The sequence below is a fragment of the Carassius carassius genome, chromosome 18 (assembly GCF_963082965.1).
Source record: "Carassius carassius chromosome 18, fCarCar2.1, whole genome shotgun sequence".
Taxonomy (NCBI): Eukaryota; Metazoa; Chordata; class Actinopteri; order Cypriniformes; family Cyprinidae; genus Carassius; species Carassius carassius.
In genome coordinates, this window is record NC_081772.1 from 12,769,120 (window position 1) to 12,785,964 (window position 16,845).

At 36.5% G+C, this 16,845-nt stretch overlaps 2 protein-coding genes across 3 annotated transcripts; one reads left to right on the forward strand and one right to left on the reverse strand.

The window, feature by feature from the left end:
- Nucleotides 1-677: 677 nt before the first annotated feature.
- On the forward strand, nucleotides 678-2,181 carry pigh (phosphatidylinositol glycan anchor biosynthesis, class H). Of its 2 annotated transcripts, none has more exons than XM_059498650.1 (5): nucleotides 678-1,020; nucleotides 1,112-1,321; nucleotides 1,416-1,499; nucleotides 1,591-1,672; nucleotides 1,766-2,181. In XM_059498650.1, the coding sequence occupies exons 1-4, from the start codon at nucleotides 844-846 to the stop codon at nucleotides 1,663-1,665; spliced, it is 546 nt and encodes a 181-aa protein (XP_059354633.1). In that variant the 5' UTR covers nucleotides 678-843; the 3' UTR covers nucleotides 1,666-1,672; nucleotides 1,766-2,181. The 2 variants fall into 2 exon arrangements, with proteins under 2 accessions (XP_059354633.1, XP_059354632.1); XM_059498649.1 differs by having other exon boundaries at nucleotides 679-1,020; nucleotides 1,591-1,678.
- Nucleotides 2,182-14,141: 11,960 nt separating this feature from the next.
- On the reverse strand, nucleotides 14,142-16,526 carry LOC132092422 (rho-related GTP-binding protein RhoV-like). Its single transcript, XM_059498651.1, has 3 exons — nucleotides 16,171-16,526; nucleotides 16,007-16,065; nucleotides 14,142-15,629 (listed from the first exon to the last, which is right to left on the reverse strand). The coding sequence occupies exons 1-3, from the start codon at nucleotides 16,367-16,369 to the stop codon at nucleotides 15,183-15,185; spliced, it is 705 nt and encodes a 234-aa protein (XP_059354634.1). The 5' UTR covers nucleotides 16,370-16,526; the 3' UTR covers nucleotides 14,142-15,182.
- Between the last annotated feature and the right edge of the window lie 319 nt (nucleotides 16,527-16,845).

The window sequence follows — 16,845 nt, forward strand, 5'->3', positions numbered from 1 at the left end:
CCAAATTAATTCTTAGCAATGCATATTACTAATCTCAAAAATAAGATTTGATATATTAACAGTAGGAAATTTACTAAACATCTTAATGGAACTTGATCTTTACTTAATATCCTAATGATTTTTGGCATAAAAGAAAAATCGATAATTTTGACCCATACAATGTATTTTTTTTTTTTTTTTTCGGCTATTGCTACACATTACCCCAGCGACTTAAGACTGGTTTTGTGGTCCAGGATAACAATTGTTTCTTAACACTTAAACCCGAAAAGGGCACTTTGCAATGTCAAATACGTTTTAAGTACATTTTAAATTATTTTCATATTTTGTTGTGCTTTAAAGGTACGCTTAAAATGTAGACTGACATATTAAAGCACATGTGAAGCACTTGATTAAATCTTAAAATAAGTGAAAACTTTCAAAGTTTAAACTATTAGTTTAGTTATTAATTAGTTACTTTCATTTAATTGTAGATAGTATACAAATTGGTTCAAAATTATATTTTAAATAATATTTCTGTAACGAGTACTCTTTTAAAAAGTATGTGTAAAGTCCATTGTGTTCATTGTCACAAAGAATATGCTTTTAAAAAGTCACTTTTATAACTAGTAAGCATAATCATTGTATGGACTACGTTTATTTTTTTCACTAATGAAAGCCAGGATCTGAAGGACACTAGGACAGAGATTTTCTACACTCCAGTCCATTAGGTGGCGGAAAAACACGATTCTATTCATTTTCCAACGCCTTACCCCATAAGAAGAAGATAACGCTGTTTGTTGTCGAGTGATTGTCAAAGCAAAGCTATTTAATCCTGAATCATATAATGTTCTGACGGTGATCGACATGGCCGAGGAAGAGTTCACAGACATAAACGGCAACTTGATCTCTTTAGACTGCCAAACTCACTCGGCTTTCTGCAGAGAGTTCACAGTCACCTCACCGAAGCTGTCCTTGCGCAAGGTGATGGTCTACACCTGCTTCATATGGTTATTTGCTTATGCTGTATTTTTCTTCACTGAGGTAAGAACATTTTATATTGCAAGAATATGAATTCCTAAGCTTTCTAATACTACAGTGAAATTCTTGTAATAACAATGTCTTTAATTTCTAGAACACGGCTGTCCTGTCGAGTGCCATTATCCTCACTTTGGTTGGGATGATGATTCATATTCACTTCGTGAAGGTGGACCATGAGACCCTTCTCATAATCGGTTCCCTCGGTGTCCAGCTGTCTTCATCTTATGCGTCTGGGCGAGAAAGCACGATCTTCATTGAGATGAGCAAACTGAAAGACATTGTCATCAACGAGGCAGTTTATATGGTAAACATGCCGTTTTCCCCAGTGACTCTTGTGCATGATGGACATTTTGATTTAGAAATAGTCCAAAATAATCACCCTTCTGTTTCCGCCTCAGCACAGCATTATATACTATCTGTGCATTCTGATCAAGGACCCAGCTGATCCTGAAACAGTGGCCAGTGTTGTCCCTCTTTTCCAGGTAAGAAGCAGCTGTTGTTCTTTTGCAAAAGCAAAATGAAGAATCTTTGGCATGTCAGTCTGTAAATGAACATTTTGCATTCTTCTGCCAGAGTTCAAAGCCTCGGCTGAATTGTTTGGTTCAAGTGTACAGGAGCTGTCAAGAGATTTTAGCACAGACCAGTTGAGACCGAGGTAATGGTTCGTTCGCTTCATAATTTACATGTTTTACATAAATGTCATTTCTGTGTCTATAAATGTTTTATGGCTCTATTTCTTTTACTTTAGAGTCTTTCTTCGAAACCGGAAAGAACCAGAAGTGAATTGTTGGTCATTGTCATCTACACTACATTTTTCTGTTACATGTAATGGTTTGTTAGATTTTGCATCCACAAACTTACTGGGTACAGTTCACCTCATTTAAAACATAATTTTATGATCAGACATTTCATATGTTAGTGCTTTTATTATTATTATTTTATTATTTTTCATATACTCCTAATTTTGATATTTAAATTTTTTGTAGTAAGTGTTTGAAATGTTTTCTATATTAATATTGCAATGAATATAGCTGGTTTTTCCTTCTGATTCTGACCTTAATTAGCCACTAGAGGGACATGTGTGCCAAATTTTGTGATCTGGAGCAATGATTTTAGTGATCTACTATTTTAATAGGTTAACCATATGACATTTTAATTTAATAACTTTATTTTTTTTTCTATTAAAAAATAAAAATAAAGCAGTTTTAATTAAATACTTAAAAAATCTCTATTTTATGTATGGCAAATCAGTGTATTCAGCTTTTAAAGCAGATTTTACTTGGCCACCATTGTTGTGGGTCACTGGAGGGATTATGCTAATGCATCTCATTTACTTTTTGGTGGGTCAGCATTTAACTGTTCATGCTTTTGTCAGGTTGTCTTGTTACCCAAAGCAGTTTATGTCTGAGGTTAAGCATACAGTCTCCACTCATTGTAAGTTTATCTGAGCTCTTATTGAAGAATTTACAGCACCACAAAGCTTCTGAGTTACTTAGGTGATTTAAAACTAAGTAGTTGAATTAATAGTTATGTTATCGATGTCTAGATTACATTTACATTTTAGAAATAAGACGTGGAAATGTCTACCAAGTAAATGCTTTCTAGAGGTCAGACAACAGAAGGCAAATGAAGCTTTCTTCCAATATCAGGTTCGTAGTATTTCTGGTGCGCAGCTGTTGTGAATGTCCACCAGACTATAGCTCTTACTGTGGTTTTGTGGTACACAAAACCTTTTTTAGTTGATGTGTTTCTTTACTTGGGATTCTCCTAACGTTTTCCATGCCACATTTGTATTTAAATATTCTTCAAGTTCCTTATAAGACCTCACTACCAGTTGTTGCATAGACATGTGCTAAAGTTGTCATTCAAGTTTACCTGTTTGGGAAAAGGACCAGGAAAACACCCATGTTTATTTGCTCATGCGGTTTTGTGGTTATACACTATGCAACTTTACCTTCACTTTTAAAAGAAAATATCAGCAATGGTTAACAGCCAAAATAATTATTAATCATGGTTCAGTAAAAGTTAATCTTAAATGACCACAAATCTGTCACTGTTTATTACCAAAGGACATTAGTTGTAAATGGGGCCAATCCGTTAATTTTAAAATAGTAATTTGTTTAAATAGTATAGCTACAAGATTCAACTATATTTTTGTTAACATGGTTTAAGTTTCAGAAGCGATCAATTACGGTTCTTTGTGTATTTTCATATATTTTAAAGTGTAATTTATTCATTTGATGACAGTGGAGTTTTCAGCAGCTATTATTCCAGTTGTTAGCGTCATTATGATCCTTTAGAAATCATTCTAATATGCTAATCTGCTGCTCATTATCAATACTGAAAACAGTTTCGTGGAGACTGATACTGATATTTTTTTTTCTTCAGGATTCTTTTATGGAGAGAAAGTTCAAAAGAACATAGTTTATTTGAAATAGAAACCTACTTTAACATTGTATTTATTGTCATATTATTGTCAGGTTTAATGCATAATTGCTGGATAGAAGTATTCATTTCTTTAAAAATTAACAGGTTTGTTCCCAAGTCAGTGTAAAACGACTGTAAAAATGACTGCTTGATTTTCCAAAAAAAAAAAAAAAAAAAAGTTTCAAAACAAGCTTTGAAAAACCTTTTAAATTGTCCATAAATTGGCCCTATTTGATTCCTTTGTAAGTTTCTCATTGTAACCTCGATTTTTTTCTCTCCTTTTTTGCAATAAATATCATGTTACAAATGCTGCTGATTGGGCTTTACTCGTATTGAAATCATGCTTGAGCCCTTGAATAGAACCTAAAGGTCAGGGTTCAGAGACCTTGTTGTTATTCAAATACTGTTTCCCATGTAGCATTGCTTCATTCCCCTCTGACCATTTGGAATGACCATTCCCATAGAGGCTGTGAAAACAACTCCGGGGTTTGAAATGATCCTGTTAGGTTGCTGTGAAGATGCTCCTGACAGGATAATCATCCCTCCCGGAGGTGCGAACCTCCCAGGAACTCTGCTCGGGGTGGGGGTTAGACCATCCTACACCCCCTAGCTAGCCAACAGAGCACATCTTAAATAAGCCATCCACCATCAGCACTTTTCCAATGAATTCAACTCAATATAACAATAAAATATCAGGGTGTTTAGCTGCTCAGATTGACGTGTTTACATGTGTTCTCCAGACCCAGTGAAATGACGTTAACCACAGTTTATATCATTGTGTATACATAAACACTCCAGAGGCACGTGAGCTCACTTGGTTTATAAACTCAAGTACTCAAGTGATAAAATTTGCCATTTTCATCTCACGTGGGGCTCTGTTATGAGCTTTTACACGCAAAGGATAGTAGAAAAGGGTTCTTTGGGTTATTAAAATATTCTTAACTCTATGAGAAAAATTGGTCTTTTAAGAACTGTTCACTGAAAGGTTCTTTAGGGAGTCTGAAATGGTTCTTCTGTGGAATCGCTGCAAAAACCTGTGTTTGGATCTTTATTTTTTAAGGGGGTATTTAAACTGAGACCCCTCGTGAACGGAATTTAACGGCTACATCTGATTGCCTGAAGGATGTGCTGTTTTGGGAGGGAAAAACTGTTGTGTGGGAAGGGTGCATGAACCCCGCTGTGAGGGGAGTTCCCCTCCAGACACTACTTTGCCTCCCTGTGGACTTTTACTATGTGCTAAGGTGTAACATTCACAGGCCATGAGGCAACCCAAAACACCCTTGTGATGGAATATAGACTGCTGGACTGACTCCCTTCTCCATCTGTAATCTTCTTTTCATTGGCCACCACTTTATGTATGCAGTTGCTAACTCATGGGTCATGTTCTTATGTTATCGGGAATCAACATTAACCCTCCCTAAACTATGTTTGTGTGCTTTTTGAATTGTGTGATAGCATATGCAAACAATGCTGAGCAACTCTCACTGGATCTGCTTCAGATATTGACTTTATATATGCAAATATAGCAAATATGAATTTGTTCAGAAGTAAATCATGATATAAAAACAATTCGAGGGCATTATAAAGACTTTGAAAAGGAAGAAGACTCAATATTTTTACCCAGGAAGCTATAGTGCTGTGCTTTTTCAATGCTTTCCATCCCCCATACCTCTCTGAATAACAAAACTGTTACTGGAAATTCAATCAGAAAGCCCACCCCTTCAGCCTCAAGTTTTCATTTGAATCTTGGCTCTAAAATCCTCAGCTTTTTTCAATAAACGCACGCGTTCAGAAACAGAGGACAGGTACTGTGGCTATGCATCTTTTGTCACTTGAACTGACCCATGGGAATGTGGCAATGTCTTTTGCCATGCCAGCTTACTCATTTATTTGTTAAAGTTTCAAGCATTTCGGCCGTAGAATTAGGTACTCAAGCTTTCTATTTTTCCCAAGGTTGTTTTGGACTGTGAACTTTCCATCTGCCTCCCTATGAACCCTCACCTAGAAATATCCACCAAATATCCTCTTAAATTAATTTGTAAAGTTGTACTGCCAAGACCCTCAGAGAGAGAATAAACAGCCAATTTTATGACAGTAGGTCAGAAAGTAAGGAGGCAGAAAGATGACTCTCTTTATTCATTATAGTAAAATGAAAATAAAAGAAGTAACAATGGTTGTATTGACATAATTTTCTTTACAACCCACACCCCAGAAGTTACTGTAAATAAAGTGACTTACTGTCAATTAATTCAGTCATTACACACATACACACACAGTTTGCATGCAATATTAAGCAGCACAACTGTTTTTAACATTCACAATAAATAAAATAAAAAAAGCTTATTTGAATGATTTCTATAGTATCACATGCCACAGTGAAGGCTAGAGTAATGGCTGCTGAAAATTCAGATTTACCATCACAGAAATAAACTGCATTTTAAAATATATAAAAATAGAAAAAATATTTTTAATTGTAATATTATTCTTACAATATTACTGTTTTTACTGTATCAAACATAGTAAAAAAAAAATGTCTTTAGAAAAGCACTTTTGTAGTTTAAAACTTCGAGAATCATAGTAATTGCAGCTATTTCCTCAAGTATTATGTTATTTTGAGGCCCTCAGTTTCATTGATGCCTAATCATCTATAGTTGAAGTGTGTGGAAGCGGATGCTGCTGTGTTAACCAAGCTCTCTGCTCACATTACCTCACCAGCAGTTAGCTGATCTGAAGGCTGGGCCAATAGGGTAGATGTTCTTCCAGTCAAACCAGCTCTTTTGGCTCAGTGGCTTTTAAGATGAGAAGTGAGAGAGAGAGCTTGTAAAGCCGGTTAGGTGAGCGTTTGCTTTGTTAACAAATCTTAAGCCTCATGCAGACTTCGTTTTAAATCATCAGATTACTTCTTATCAATGACCTTTGGTCTGGATATACTTTATACTTAAATTAAGACCCACAGTATGTTTTCATAGCTTGGTTAAATCAACGTTTGTGGGGCTGGATAATGCTGAACGTCCACTCATTTGCAGAAGCTATCTTCAAAGAATTTAAAGAGGAAATTAGTTTGTAGTGACATCATGCTGTTTTTGTGAATGCTAACAAAAAATGTTATTAGTGCTTCCAAATAATCCACTTCAGTGTCATTTTTCCATCATTTTAACAATAAAAAAATATGTAAAGCTTCTTCAAAAACTCTGATGATTCCCATTCTTTCAGACTGAGTAAGTGAGAACCAGTTAAGTTTAAACGTTTGGTAGATGTCATAGGAAGCACAGCTGGACCACATGCCAGTCTTGCATGCATTGCATTCTTCCAGTAATACTACGATTAGTGCTGACAAATGATAACACTGATGTCTGAACTGTCCCAGATCAAAGGATTATATGGCTCTTGTATGCTTCCTTTTTTAGCTTAGTGTCAAGAACTTAATCTGACTTTGTCTTATAGCAGTGTTCAGCAGCAGCGCCTTTCTATCTTTCTTTAACTACTTAAAAATAACAACGTTGTCACCTCACTAATGAAAAATGTAAGTCATGGAACAGTGTTGATGAAATGTGTCTGTCTGTGTTCCCCAAACATTTTTGTCCGGACAATGTCTTCTGCATTTATTCCTGGTTCTTTTTCTGTTGTAGGAAGCTCTTTACAATAACTTAAATTCACTAACAATCTATGGAACTGTAACGTCTGTCAGCCAGTCCAAATCAAGCATTCTTGAGCGCTGTGGTATCCTTGCAATATACAGTTAAGCTGATTTCTGTGAATGTGTGAGACTTCTGATACTGCTATGTAATTAACTATAAACAAAATGCAGTAAATGGTAAAACTATTTGCACTGTAAAGCAGTGGTTTTATGATAACGGTGATAAATTAAAATAACATGATATCTGCAATGTAACAGACTGTTTTTGTACAGCTAAAATAGCTGGAAGTTGCTAGCACCAAAGTTAAAGATTAGGTGGACAACAAGGATATCACATAGCATACCATGCAGCTATTTGAAAATATAGCATTATGTTTGTTGAGGTTTCTTATGTGGAATGGTGATTAAGGGATGATGTTGTTCTCATCAGCCAATGATCTTGTCATTTAACAAGCCTTGGCAAGCTTGTGAGAGTTCTTGCGACTTGATGCACCACTGGTAAACATGTTCTGATGTCAGCTTGTCTTCTGTTTCGGTACTGGCTCAGGTGGTTGAGAAGTGTGGGATACTGTTGGTTGTTGTTATCATCTTGTCCTTACTTGCAATTGCACCACTCAGTTGGCTCATGTGGCTGCACCCCCACCCCTACATGCAAAGTGTGAGAAAGGCACCACCTCCATATTCTCACCCTTGATGGACCTATCATAATTAATTCACTTATCTTAACAGATGCATCTTATTATTACTATAAAGTTATTGATATTTCTGGAACTTTATATTGGCTGTTTGTGTTGCCAGTTTGTCTTGGAATATGACTTCATGTGTCTATTACACTGTTTGAAGGAGCTTCTAAACTTCTTAACTAAAATGAAGTGACCAATTTTGAATGCTCTGCAGCCAACCAAACAGAAGACTTCACTCACATTTTCTGCAACATTAATGACGTGATTAATGAAGCAAAAAGACATTTACATTATTTTATAAGATAAAATACTTTTCAAATAACTTAAATTAAATAACATCATATGTAACTTTAATATCTGTCAGCCAACCAGAATAAAGCATTCTAGACAACTGTAGTATCCACCTTATTTTGCAACATAAAAGTAATCTATATATACTACAGTGGTATAGAAAAGAATCACCACCCTTTAAAATAATTACACCTTGTTGCTTTGCAGCCTGAAATTATGTTTTTAATATCTAGCTGTATTTACTCAGTGCAGCTTATAACATCTAAGTGAAAAATATAAGACCAACATGTCAGAAAAAAAAAAAAATAAATAAAAAAACAGAAACACTGAGTTGGATAAAGGGTCACCTCCTCCTAAAAATGACTTGTAAACTCAATCAGGTGTAGCTAATCACCTTCTCACACTTCTGGCACACAAAGCCATTTGACTTTCAGCTGTGGTCATTTTGATGAGTTCAACATGAAAAGAGCTTTCCTGGAGCATTTCAGTCCTAGGTAGTGCAACTGAAGCAAACAATCAACTATGGGTGGCAAGGCACTGTCAAAAGATCTCAGGGATAAAGTTGTGGACAGGCACAAGTCAGGAGATGGATACTGAAATGTTTCAAAGGCGCTATCAATACCTAGAAGCACAGTGAAGTCTATTATTAAGAAGTGGAAAGTATTTGGTACAACACAGACCCTCCCTGCAGCATGACATCACTCCAAACTGTGTGAAAGAGCCAGGAGGAAACTGCTCAGAGAGGTGACCAAGAGGCCTACAGCAACTCTGAAGCAGCTGCAGGAATTAAGGACAAAGAGTAATCTTTGTGTGCATGTGACACAATTTCACAAATCCTCCACAAATATGCAGCTGCAAGAAAAAAGCCACTCCTCAAGAAAGGCCTGTCACAACTGAGCTTTGCCAAAACACACCTTGAAGATTCTGAGGCAGTTGAGACTAAAATTTAATTATTTGGCCTCAACACCAAACAAACTATCCTGTGGAAATCCAATACAGCTCACCATCCAAATAACAGCATTCCTCCAGTAAATCATGGAGGTGGTAATATTTTGTTATGGGGATGTTTCTCTGCAGCAGGGATTGGAGCATTTGTCAGGATAGAAGGAAAAATGGATGTGGCAAAATATCATCAAATTCTTGAGGAAAATCTGCTGCACTCTGCCAGAAAGTTGTCAATGGGAAGAAGGTTTACCTTCCAACATGACAATGATCCAAAGCAAACAGCACAACTGAGCACACAGTGGTTGAAGGAGAAAAAGGTGAAAATCCTAACATGGCCTAGTCAGAGACCAGACTTAAGGTGCTTTTTCCACTGCGTGGTATGACTTGGCTCGGTACGGCACTGATCCACTCTGCTCGGTTTGCATTTCCACTGCAGTTTAGTATCAGTTTAGAGTGGGCAGGATTATTCATATGTCGTTATTGTTGTGCCACGACTCCTGAAAAACCTTTTTATTCTGTATCTCCCAATCAAACTCTCGCTGGATATGCTCCTGAAAATGAAAGTCGTGACATTTGCCAAGTATGGTAACCCATACTCAGAATTGGTGCTCTGCATTTAACCCATCCAAGTGCACACACAAAGCAGTGAGACGTGAACACACCATGAACACACACCTGGAGCAGTGGGCAGCTATATATCCAGTGCCCGGGGAGCAAATGGGGGTTCAGTGCCTTGCTCAAGGACACTTCAGCCATGGGTATTGAGGGTGGAAGAGAGCACTGTTCATTAACCCCCTTTTTTGGGTTGTTAAAAAAGGTAACCTCATTCAAAACAGGTGTGTTCGATCCTTCTCTGGCTGTGCTGATTTAAATCTAGTGGTTCTGTTGTGTTTGTGTTGCAAGTTCAGTGACACAGGTAGTGACGTTTCACTCAAGCCAATCCGTGATCAGCAGAGTTTACACGCCACGTTTTGGTAACGGTATGGTTCACTTGGAACCTCAACCGAAGTGGTACTAAAAAAAGTACCTGGTACTGTACCCAGTAGAAAACCCGCTAAAAGTGAACTGTACCGAACCATACCATGCCGTATGTACCATGCAGTGGAAAAAGCGCCATTAATGACTGCAGTCCACAACAATCACCATCAAATTAAACTGAACTTGAGCAGTTCTGCAAAGAAGAGTGGGAAAATATTGCCCATAAGTCTACTGTAAATGTGCAAAGTTAGTAGAGACAACCCACTGTAACAGTTCTGTGCCTTAAATTCGGCCTACATAGATGGTTCTCTGGGTTTTAGAACAGGCCCTATGACATACAGTGAGAGAAATGATGAAATAATTAATGGAAATCAAAATACAGCAAAGTGAAATGTCTGCATGTAACACTCTCATGTGACAAGATTGCATCTTTGTTTTTATGTTGACCAAGATGGATCTTTTGTTGGTCCGACTCAGCAAGTCATTGCTCAATGGCTTTCAAAAGGTCAAACTATAACGTGGACATAAGAGCCATGCAATTGATTTAGTTCAGTGGTCAAAATGATACCATCATATTGAACAGTCCAATCAAGGCTTATATCAGCTCATCAGTCTTGGGAAATCAGACCAATCTGAGGATCAGGAATCTGAGTGGCATGATTTCTTTGAAGATGGACATTCGAGATGCACTGAAAGACATTTACTATAGCAGCCGATGAACTGTCATTCTCTAATGAGGCAATCTATTATGTACATATTATCAAGGAATCAGTGTTCACAAGATCAAATGAGTGCTTACCAGTTATCTGTCAATACAACCAGGAACAGATTTAACAGGATTCTGTCGTATGTGTGAGAACTGAAACCATAACAGCTTATAAGCCACACACCCGAAACTGGGGATGATTCAAAGAAATATGACAGTGAGTGAGTGTGGGAGTGTGTAACGTTACAGGCCTGCAGGCAGTTCACCAGACAACAGCTGTGAGACAAGCAGAGGCCCTTGAGCTATCCGTTATCCCTACTTTTATTATCCTGGTTAAAACTTTCCTTTCGCTCCAGCGATCTTTAAATGCATAAAAACTACAAATTAAATAATTTTGAAATAAAGAAAAAAGTACTTTTGCTACTTCTTTTTCTTTCTTTTTTAAAGCACCACTTTTACTAATGTTCATACTAAGTTTTAGGGATGTTGTAAAAACTTTTTTTTAATGCTTTTTATGCTTTATTTATATCTAGGGAACAGTATAATAAATACTTTAGAAACTAGTGTTGTTAATGTTGCATTTACAACTAGTTTAAATGACAAATGTTACATTGACAATTAGTGAAGTTCTATAATAAATTAAAGCTAAATAGAAGCACTAAAATAAATATAAAATCGGAAAAACTAAATGATTAAAACTTAAAGTAAAACATTACTGAAACTAGAAAATATTAAATAAAAACGAAAATATTTATGAATACTATAATAGTATAGAAATAAAAGTAAAATACAATTGGTAGGCAACCTAGAACACATTAGCAACTGTTTAGCAACATGCTAAAAATCCCTCAAACACCCTGGCTAAAACAAGCTAGCAACTAGCATAAGTTACACACATTCAGTGGCTGAAGAAATGCAAAAATCTAGTTAGCATTTCGAAAGAATTAGGAAAATCCCATTTTGAAAGCAAAAATTTTTGGGATTTAAATCAAAACATTGTGTTAATAAAAGAAAACAAGCCACAAATAAGTCCCAAAGGCCTTTGCATCATCTTGTCTGTGAATCAGCCTCTGGCAATAACAGTAATCTGTGATTTGGCTGACCAGGAACAGGCCGGGTCTGTGACTGTGTACCTGTTTCCTCTCTGGAGGCCTGTAGGTAAATCTGACAGGAGTGAAACTCATTGAAACTGGCTGTGTGCCAGAGAAGGCACTAGTCAGTTTAGTCTAAGGCCTGGGAAAAGGGGCGGGCAAGAAAGCTAACAAAGGGGTGAGTAACCGTTTCTTTAACCACAAAGTGAGACGAACACCTCACCATTCATGGGAACCTAAACCTGTCAAGCCTGACCTCTGTTGCTCAACATGTGGAAAGGGTATCATACTAGACTCAAAAGCACCAATGCATCCTCAAGGAAATGTGGGTGTGTATTAGAGTTAGAGTTAGAGAAGATTAGTTGAATCACTTCATGTCAGGCTAATGATGGAAAGTGTTTACTTAGAAATGTTCACTATATCATGAATTATAATTAAAAATTATATTGCATATTTTAGTGTAGTCAATAAATAAAATATAATTTAGTTTTTTATTTATAATAAAAAGGAACATAATAAAAATGTTGTTGCTCATAGAATAGATTAAATAGAAAATTCTGTATGGTTTGATTTCAGTCATTCATACTGACTGTGGTCTAACAAACATGAGGTCATGCGTCATTTAATCTTTCATATTGTTAGGAGTGGTGACACTTAATCTAGTCCTCATAATCAATAATGGTTCACTTCTGTGCAACAGAAATTAGTCAAGCTGTGCGACTCATTCAAACAGGATACTCTTCAGGTAGCAAGAGTGTAAGTGATTCATTGTTGTTGGGCTTACCAGAGTCTGTGTTGCAGCAATGGTGAGCAATACCATCATCATGCCCATGACAGTTTCACATGATTTTTTTTTTTCATTTAAGCAGGTACTAATGGCAGCCATTAGTTGAAAGTTTAATGTTTAATGATATCTGAGTTTACATGTAAAGTTTAAAGGTTAACAGTTATGACAGAAATTTGAATTTGATCAAGAAAATTATAGATTGTGACTGCAGAGGATCTATTGGTGAACAGGTTTTGTAATGCTAAATCTGTTCCGATGAAGAGATAAACTCATCTAGATCTTGGATGCACTGAGGGTGTATTCGTTTTTAGCACATTTTAATTTGTTGGTTAACCATTCCTTCAAAACCATGTACCTGTACAAGTCTATGAGAAGTTTGAACGCTAGTATTAAGCATTTTAAAAAAGAAAGAATGAAAGAAAGAAAAATAAATGAATTTGGTGTTTTTATTTAGACTACATATTTTTTATATCTTAGGGTTTAAGGATGTAGATCGTAAAAAAAAAAAAAAAAAGTCTATCCAGCGTAACAGACTGAATTTCATTTTGAGCAGTTCTCTACAAACAACAGAAACAAACCCTTTATCTTCTGTTTACACTTCAAGGGTACGTGCGTGATATCCTCTCCCACATTCATCTGAGCTCGGCTCAAAGTCACAGCGCGAGTCGTCGGAGTAAACAAGTGTGAGTTCACAATGTGTTCATATCCCTTCAGTCCCTGACACTTCTCTGTGTCTCATTTACACCCTCTGAAGATATTTGCAGGGCCATTTACATCAAGTACTCATGCTGTTTGGGAAGCGTATTCAGATCAATAACATTTGTTTGCTGTGTACAGAATTTAGTACATAGTGTGTGTAAGCAAAGCAATATTTGTTCTCATAACTATATATTTAATTGAGTCATTAGGTCATTTTTAATCAAAGTAAACGTAAAAATTCACTCGCTCCTTTGAATTATTTTGGGAAAAATATTTTAATTGGTAACAAAATGTATGATGTTATTCAGCAAAAATATGAAATTAATCAAAAGTGACAGTAAAGATGTTTATAATGTTAGAAATGATTTCGATTTCACATAAATGTTGTTTTTAACCTACTTTTCATTAATGTTTTTTTACGGTTTCCACAAAAATATTAAGCAGCACAAATGTTTTTAACATTGATATTAATATTTTTTTCTTGTACACCATATGAGCATATTAGAAATATTTCTGAAGGATCACATGACACTCAAGAGTAGAGTAATGGCTGCTGATTCAGCTTTGCCATTATAAATAAATTACATTTAAAAATATATAAAATATAAGTTTTTTTTTATTACACTTCACAATATAATAGTTTGTACTGTATTTTTGATCAAATAAATGCAGCCTTGTTGAGCATAAAAGACACAAAAAAAACATACATTGTTGCTTAACTAAGCTTAAAAATATAAATTAGGGAACAATATCCATTTTCAACGTTGTTTGTTTATTTGATATTTAAGAGGAACTTTATACGATTGTGGAAATACACAACTTTCACATATAACACTTGAAGCAGGAAAGAAGAATAACTTGCCCATTTGCATTGTGAAAACAAGCAAAATGGAAATGTATTTTGCCCTATAAATTTATTTTTAGATGATGCAAAGAAACACTGAAGGAGAAGCTGTTTAAAAGTGCTGCTTGGATTTGATCAAAAGGCAAAACAATAGTGAAGACAGATAAAATGATCAAGCGGTACATCCTTCTTGCCTGAGGCATCAAAACAGAACTGTTAAAAACAAACAGCATTTTAAAGAAAAGAACTTCCACAAGAAGCATATTTGTAACAAAGACAGTACTGTTTACTCTGTGAGAAGAACACACTGTCAGTAAAAGAGTAAAAAATAAACATAATCAAGCTACAGCTCCACAAAATGGGCTGGGCTCCTATACTTTCATTTGTGTATGTGCTCTAACACTACATTTACACACGAAAGGACGCTAACCCCGTCTTAGGAAACCAGAAACCACTCTGCCAAATTTTCCCCAGTTGCAGGAAACCATTTTCACACAAGTTTAATTATCTTATCTTGCCAATTTGCAACACAATCCCCAGCTCAGATTTATCAGGAGAACAGGCTGAATCATTGTAAGAGTGATGTTGGATTTATGTGGTCACAGGCACATAAGAAGGAGAAAACACACACTGACTTTAGTTTGGGCTGTTGCATATGAAAGAGACTGTCTAAGTTGTGCCCGACACAAAAGAGATAAGACAGATACCCACTCTTGTCCCCTCGACCATCAGAGACATCTCCACGTGAGCACCATTCAAGCTTTGAACAGGCAGCTATGCAAATTCATTCATTTACATATGGTGGGTGCTCTTTGTGAACAATTTAAGGAGTAGTTTTCTCTAATCCTTCTTCATAATGTGTCTATAAACCTTACAGCATTTGTGATTAAAACGCTCCTTAAACATTGTGTTGAGTAACACAACAGCTCTCAAACGTCACTTGAACATTTCCTGGGAAGTTTCCCACAGATCAAACAACTCCACCCAAAAAATAAAGCTAAATGACCGTAGGTAAACACACAGTCCAAAATAAATTAGTATCTCATGTAAACAGTCTAGACATTTGGACCCACAAGGTCAGATGAAGCAGAAGAACTTCTTCCAGCTGCATTTGGAAAAAGCTTTAGCTCGTCTGTCTGAAAGTCTCAGTTTTTTGGCCTTCCTGGTCTTGTTTTTAATAGCCGTGAATATTGCCGCGTCGAAGGCCTCCTTTAGGTTCTTCTGGGTCAGGGCCGAACACTCCACGTACTCGGCGGCCCTGATCTTCTCAGCGAGGCTCCGCGCCTGTGAGCTGAGCACGGGTTTGACCTTGTACCTGTCCAGGTCTATGAGAATGTTAACGTCCAACAGAAGGTCCGACTGAGTTCCCACTAAAATGATGGGGGAGGATGGGTTACACGCACGAATCTCAGGGATCCATTTCTTGGTTATGTTCTCGAATGACGTGGGGTTAACCACACTGAAGCAGAGAAGGAAGACATCTGTGTGTTTGTAAGACAGAGATCTGAATTCATCAAATTCTTCCTGCAAATCAAAGCCAACGACAGATAAGAACACTTGACAAAGTTAAACAAAACTTTACAAACTTTTTAGTTGCCACTTTACAGACTTTTAACAAAGTTTACAACTTACAGACATTTTCAACAAAATCTAATCTTAAATTTTTTTATTACATTGTTTACAATTTACAATTATTTTATGTTTACAATTTTTAAACATTTCTGAACAAAGTTTCCACTTTACAAAAAATTGTTTGCAGATGACAAACTAAACACGGTTTACAGAAGACTAACTTTCTGAACAAAGTTGACATACTTTATCCATTTACAAAATGTAAACTCTCAAGAAGTTCCTATAGGATACAACTTCTGTGAAATGTGATTAAATGTTGAAACTATTACCTGTCCAGCTGTATCCATCAGCTGAATCCGCACAGGGGTACCATTCACCTGAACTTGTCCTGAAGAAGCAGAATTGAAAAACTTAAGTTTTCATCCTCATGATTCATCTGATTACTTTAACTTAAACGTCGGGGTTTAGAAGGGGTCAAATATCATCCGCTCACCTGAGAAGACGTCAAAAGCCGTCTGTTTGTAATCCGTAGGGTATCCATTGGTTGTGTAGCTGACAATCATACTAGTCTTCCCAACCGCGCCATCCCCAACGAGCATACAGCTGATCGCAGGCTCCAGCGCCTCGTCCTGCTCTAAACACACGGACGGAACTCTCGACTCGTGGTAAAAGTAATCCATTTGAGGTGGCATGTCCAACAATTAAAGCCAAGAAGAAGGGTCTTCAGGAATACTTGTTAAACTCCACAGTATTGGGTTGCGTCTTTATTGAGACTGATGAGTGACTCATTACTTTCGCAGCTCAAAGGCTGAATTGACTCTCTCTGATCTGTGACGGGACATCTCTGTGCCTTTTGAATCAGCCAGACGGAGAGGCTTGACTTTGCATAGCCACGCCCACCACAGTCACGGACCTCAATGGAAAGAACAAATCTTTCGGTTTGAACATAGATTAACCATTTAATGATTTTAATCCCATAAGATTCTCAATGAAAAAATGCATGTCTTTTCTAATTTGTTCAATAAAATATATTTTACTACTGGGGAGCTTTGTGTTATGCAATTAAACAGACCCTTTAAAAATGAAATGCAAATGAGGCGTTTGACACAATTATCATCTTTAAGAGGAAAAACTGGACCAGTTCGATTGACTTGTTATAGCCGTGTAA

What these genes read in the sequence shown, in the direction of transcription:
- pigh (XM_059498650.1), top strand. Translation starts at nt 844, where the DNA reads ATGGCCGAGGAAGAGTTCACAGACATAAACGGCAACTTGATCTCTTTA. An exon ending in CTGTATTTTTCTTCACTGAG is followed by an intron (nt 1,021 to 1,111) that starts GTAAGAACATTT and finishes TTTAATTTCTAG; the next exon opens with AACACGGCTGTCCTGTCGAG. An exon ending in TCAACGAGGCAGTTTATATG is followed by an intron (nt 1,322 to 1,415) that starts GTAAACATGCCG and finishes TTTCCGCCTCAG; the next exon opens with CACAGCATTATATACTATCT.
- LOC132092422 (XM_059498651.1), bottom strand. Translation starts at nt 16,369, where the DNA reads ATGCCACCTCAAATGGATTACTTTTACCACGAGTCGAGAGTTCCGTCC. An exon ending in GGCTTTTGACGTCTTCTCAG is followed by an intron (nt 16,066 to 16,170) that starts GTGAGCGGATGA and finishes CTGCTTCTTCAG; the next exon opens with GACAAGTTCAGGTGAATGGT. An exon ending in TGATGGATACAGCTGGACAG is followed by an intron (nt 15,630 to 16,006) that starts GTAATAGTTTCA and finishes TTTGATTTGCAG; the next exon opens with GAAGAATTTGATGAATTCAG.